Genomic DNA, 5,820 nt, shown 5'->3' on the forward strand with positions numbered 1-5,820 from the left:
ATGTTGTCATCCAGGGAAGAACCTGCTTGTTGTCATCCAGGGAAGAACCTGCTTGTTGTCATCCAGAGAAGAACCTGCTTGTTGTCATCCAGGGAAGAACCTGCTTGTTGTCATCCAGGGAAGATCCTGCTTGTTGTCATCCAGGGAAGATCCTGCTTGTTGTCATCCAGGGAAGAACCTGCTTGTTGTCATCCAGGGAAGAACCTGCTTGTTGTCAAACAGGGAAGAACCTGCTTGCTGTCATCCAGGGAAGAACCTGCTTGTTGTCATCCAGGGGAGAACCTGCTTGTTGTCATCCAAGGAAGATCCTGCTTGTTGTCATACAGTGAGGAACCTGCTTGTTGTCATCCAGGGAAGAACCTGCTTGTTGTCATCCAGGGAAGAACCTGCTTGTTGTCATCCAGGGAAGAACCTGCTTGTTGTCATCCAGGGAAGAACCTGCTTGTTGTCATCCAGGGAAGAGCCTGCTTGTTGTCATCCAGGGAAGAACCTGCATGTTGTCATACAGGGAAGAACCTGCTTGTTGTCATCCAGGGAAGAACCTGCTTGTTGTCATCCAGGGAAGAACCTGCTTGTTGTCATCCAGGGAAGATCCTGCTTGTTGTCATCCAGGGAAGAGCCTGCTTGTTGTCATCCAGGGAAGAACCTGCTTGTTGTCATCCAGGGAAGAACCTGCTTGTTGTCATCCAGGGAAGAACCTGCATGTTGTCATCCAGGAAAGATCCTGCTTGTTGTCATCCAGGGAAGAACCTGCATGTTGTCATCCAGGGAAGAACCTGCTTGTTGTCATCCAGGGAAGAACCTGCTTGTTGTCATCCAGGGAAGAAAGGCAAAGGAACAGGTCTGGGTGTCAAAATGGTACTTTCTGATGTTAATTTTGCAGCTTGTTTCAATGTCAACACCTGGCTCCCAACTCACTGCTTTTTAAGTACACATGAGTATCAAAGTTGCCAAGGACATTTGTCTTGGACCGTAAATAATAAAAACGATATGCTATTATAATATACACTACACATATTATTGAAAAAGTTTTATAGCTGAGTGAGTTCCTGTATCGTAAATGCCATACGTTTGGAATACAATTGTTTATTTGTTGTTTATCGGACTCAGCAATATGCCAGCGATATAACAGTCTGTAAATAATCTAGTGGGGAACAGGCAATCCAGTGATTAACATCATGAGCTTCTATCCACGCAATTGGGACACGATAACATCCATCAACCAAGTCAGCAAGCCTGACCACCCGATCCCGTTAGTCGCCTTTTACGGCAAGCATGGGTTGCTGAAGACCTATTCTAACACGGATCTTTACGGGTGTTTAGAATTTGTGGACTGCTTTTTGCGAGCACTGTACATATTGCTTATTCGTAATATTTAACTTTTACGATGCGGAAATACCCGAGGGTAATACTCTCTTTATCATATCTATAACGTCATTCTTAAAATAATCCATGATGAAGACGTATTTTTACTCCCCCCCAAAAGCGCGTATAAATACAATGCTTGACAGATCCGCCCCATTTATTATATAGTGTGAAATGATTTAGTTATAGCCATGTTTGTTTACAGAAACACACATACTTTAGGGTACCTCAACTTTCTGGGATCATCTGACAGTAATGTATTGATTTATCAGACAAAGTGCTTCCTGATGCGGAACCTCATTGCACAATTATCGGATCTACATACCAAGTCGGTTTACCGAATCGAAAACATGATTCATTATATAGTACATTATACACAGTGACACACAAAGTTGTAGAATTCTTTTTACTGAAAATACAATAAGCTGTCCTCGGATTTTACACCCAAAATAATTATTCATCTCCCCATTTTACAGACAATTACGTGTTTTGACACAGTGACGGAAAAAAGTATCCTTCAAGAAATTCCAGGCCCCCCAGGAAGCTGATTGACGATTAACATGTTGTCTTAAAGCAATATTGTTGTCATTACAATGTTGAAATAAACAAAAAAAAGTCTCAGCCATCCATTCCACTTTAGTTTTGGACTTTTCAGATCCTAAAAGTTAACAAATATAAGGTATAAAGGCATCTTTGTTTGTTTGGTTCTTTATAGAACATATTTAATTACACAAAACAACTGATGTGGAGATACACTGAACCGCAAAAGAAACGTCATCCCAAGTAACATTGCAAGAAAACTTGTCATTTAAATATTTGGGTATTTTTTGTCAAAGTTTCTAAAATTTAACATTACCATGTCCGGAAAAAAATGAGTATATGGCGTGTATTTAGAGACTGTCAAGGAGACACAAAGTAAGGCCACATTTTAAGTAGTTTGACCAAGAACTCCAATATTTTAAAATAGTTACGCTACATATTTTTTTCACACAGTGAGCTAGGCCACCGTTAAATATACAGGAGTAAGGACAATAGATCTATATAAACTGTATGTAAATAATGTGTACGCTTGAAAATTGGATTTGACCCAAACATTACAAAAGTTATTAAAACGTTACTCTGAAAACAGTCGCCGAAAGACTGCCAAATGTAAGGTTCAAAACTCAACTATGGTACCCGTATCAAATACATCACCATCGAATAACCATTTCTTGTTTTTTTCTTTTAGGAGTAATCTTCATTGTTGTGTTGTTAGGTTCGGTTGTAATTTTAAATTTTAATAACATCTATATTTTGGAGTGGTAGTATTGAGGGTGCCCCCCCCCCCCCCCCCCCCCCCACACACACACACACACACACGCATCAGTGACAAAAATGATGTCCGATGCAAATCCTTATTTTGACTTGATTTGTTTGTTTGTTGTTTAACGCCGCACTCACCAATATTCCAGCTATATAACGGCTGTCTATAATAATCAAGTCTGGACCAGACAATCCAGTGATTAATATCATGAGCATCGATCCACGCAACTTGAATCGATGACATGCTTCAACAAAGTCAGCGAGCCTGACCACCCGATCCCGTTAGTCACCTCGTACGTCAAGCATAGTCACCATTTACGGCAAGTTTTGGTTGAAGCATTGAAGACCTATTCTACCCCGGATCTTCACGGGCCTATTTTAACTTGTACCATATGTTCCCATACTGACTTGCCTTTGTGACGAGTGCCACCGGTGGGGCAGGATACGCTCACCTTTTCGCGAACACCTGGTATCATTACTATTTGATAGTGATTCATTAACACATACTCATAATATAGTCGGAAATGTACAATCGATATTTCTGTTGGATATGGACAGGGTTTTGTGACTGTGACAAATAATATAGCTTGTGTTGTAAGACAAAGGCCAGACTAATAATATAGCTGTAATTTGTGATAATGATATCTTCAACGACCAAGACAGCCATGTGCTGAATGCACTGTGGACCTAAACTCTAAATCCATATTACCGTATTCGACGTAATAAGCGCCCAGGGCACTCTTAAAATTATCGTCACGATATGGCTGAAATACTATCGATGTGACGTTAAACTTTAACTCACTCACTCACTCTTAAAATTAGGAGTCGTCTAAAGCGCCGCGATTCGCTGTGCTGAGTTGCGTCCCTTGGGCACGCCAGAAACCTATGATTGTGGGTTCGAATCCCGGTTCGCCCCGATTATGTTTCTAGGTTTGTCAGCACCATACCCGTGCTCATGGGTTTCACTGAAGTGGTAAACGTCTGAGACCTGCATCACTTCGGGCTTTCCTCCCACATTAAGCTGACACGCCGCGATATAACTGTAATACTGTTAAAAGCGGCGTTAAACCCAACTCACTCACTCACTTAAAATTAGGAATATGGGGCTTCTATTAGAATATTATTTTGGTGAAAAAAAACAGAGTTGAAAGATAAATTTCGTGGTTTATGCTGACAGCCTGAAATGTTTATGTACGACAGATATATTTTTCCAGAATTAAATTCCCCATAATTAAGGGTGCATATAACACACGAGTGTGTATTATACGCGAATAATATACGTTGTATACATTGATCAATTGGAAGGGGTGCTAATTGGGGTTGTTCACTAGCCAATATCTTAGCAAATATCGCCGTGGGCGCTTATTAGAGCGGGGCGCTTGTTACGTCAAATACGCATGAGAAAATACGAAACCAATGTAATGTGCACATTTTTATATTTAATCAAAATTCATCGACCAAAACCAAGGGAGGTTGATCGCATTTTACAGAATGTTGCATTTTTCATGCTGCGAATGCTCATAAACAACACCATGATTTCATATAAGCAAAATGTTCAATGACCTAATTCATGTTGGGCTTTTCCGTTGTTTTTGGAATAACTCACCAAGGGCCATGTATTTCGGCTATTTTAGGGCACGATTACCTTTACCAATGATCACCCATAAAACAAGGCATGTAAGGAAAAAACAAGCTGTTGCAATCTTGTTACGAGGTGCTGTTTTAGAATCTTCTTTCTGAGACCAGAGCACAACATTTTGTTCAAAATCACCAAAATAGTCAAAAATAGCTATCGTATTTAATAGATTATGCCAGGAGGACAACCTTGGCAATAATGAAGAGAATTTATGGATGTCAATTTCTTTATTATGAGGAACATAACGTTTCTGAGTATATGCCTACCCCTTAATTCACCTGATGAAGGGGTAAACACCAGGTGTTGTTCCTCATAATAAAGAAGTTGACATCAATAAATTCTCTTTCTTTATGTGTATCACTTCTAAATGCCTTTCGAAGACTTGATCCTTGACAATACTTCACCAGGTCTTTAGGTGCAACCGAGTGCCATTACTACGAAATCCCATTAGGACCATATTAGTATTTTGTTGTTTTTTCTCTTTTAAAAGTCGTAATTACCACTTTTCAAAACTCGTAATTACGAGAAACAAAGTCGTTATTACGACTTTTACAATAATGATGAAAATCACCGTGATATAATGACAAAGCAATAAATAGAATCTAATTATAAACTATTTTTTTCTCGTAATTACGAGTTTTGCAAAATCGTAATTACGACTTTTTTCTCGTAATTACTACTTTATTCTGGTTTTTACCACTTTTGAAAAGTCGTAATTACGCCTTTTTTCTCGTAAAAACAAAACAAAATACCAATATGGTCCTGATGGGCTTTCGTACATTACCAGTCTGTAATGATTTGTTCATTACAATAGCCTGTCATAGGAAATTGTCAGTTTAAATGAACATGTATGAATCAGTTGAAGTCTGCATAAAAACAGATCTGGGAAGGAGTGATTCCGTCAAGGATGCGTTTTAAGTTTAGTTTTCCTAAATAAACGTGTAACTGAAGTATATTTAGGATGTGAGCAGTGTTTTTTTTCTTAAGAAATCGTAGACATCCTCGTGTTAAAATTTGCTTTGACTTTGCTGTGCTCTCTTAGTCTTGTCAGCGAGTATGGTTTTACACCGCTTTTAGCAATAGATCAGCACAGGATGTAGGATATGGCCCCCACACCATGACACTACCGCCACCGAAATTGTCGAATTCACGTACACAATGTGGGGCAAAACGCTCATTTTATTGCTAAACCACACTCGTTTCCAGTTTCTCAAATTCCAAGCCTATAATGTATGGCACCAACGCAAGCGTCTCTGTCGATGGATCTGTTGCAAAACAGGAACGATAATTGGTCTTCTTGGTCGGATTCCAGCCTCGCGAAGATGGTTCCAGACAGTCTGGTCCGATATCCTCCTCCTCAAACCAGGGATGCGTGTTCTGCAGTCTCCGTAGCTTGTGGCATTGCGATGACGTAGGTGGAACAGTCGAATGTAGCGATCCTGTGCTGGGGTAACTCTTGGTCGGCCGGTTCTCGGACGGTCTGCAGTGGAATTGAACTGTGTGTATCGGTCCCAAAG

At 40.0% G+C, this 5,820-nt stretch overlaps 1 protein-coding gene across 1 annotated transcript; it reads left to right on the forward strand.

Moving 5' to 3' along the window:
- Nucleotides 1-1,913, forward strand: LOC139478102 (keratin-associated protein 16-1-like). The gene is made up of 2 exons (XM_071260417.1): nt 1-858; nt 1,842-1,913. The coding sequence occupies exons 1-2, from the start codon at nt 1-3 to the stop codon at nt 1,911-1,913; spliced, it is 930 nt and encodes a 309-aa protein (XP_071116518.1).
- Nucleotides 1,914-5,820: the final 3,907 nt, after the last annotated feature.

The sequence above is a fragment of the Haliotis cracherodii genome, unplaced genomic scaffold (genome assembly GCF_022045235.1).
Source record: "Haliotis cracherodii isolate W230 unplaced genomic scaffold, xgHalCrac1.p SCAF_39, whole genome shotgun sequence".
Classification (NCBI taxonomy): Eukaryota; Metazoa; Mollusca; class Gastropoda; order Lepetellida; family Haliotidae; genus Haliotis; species Haliotis cracherodii.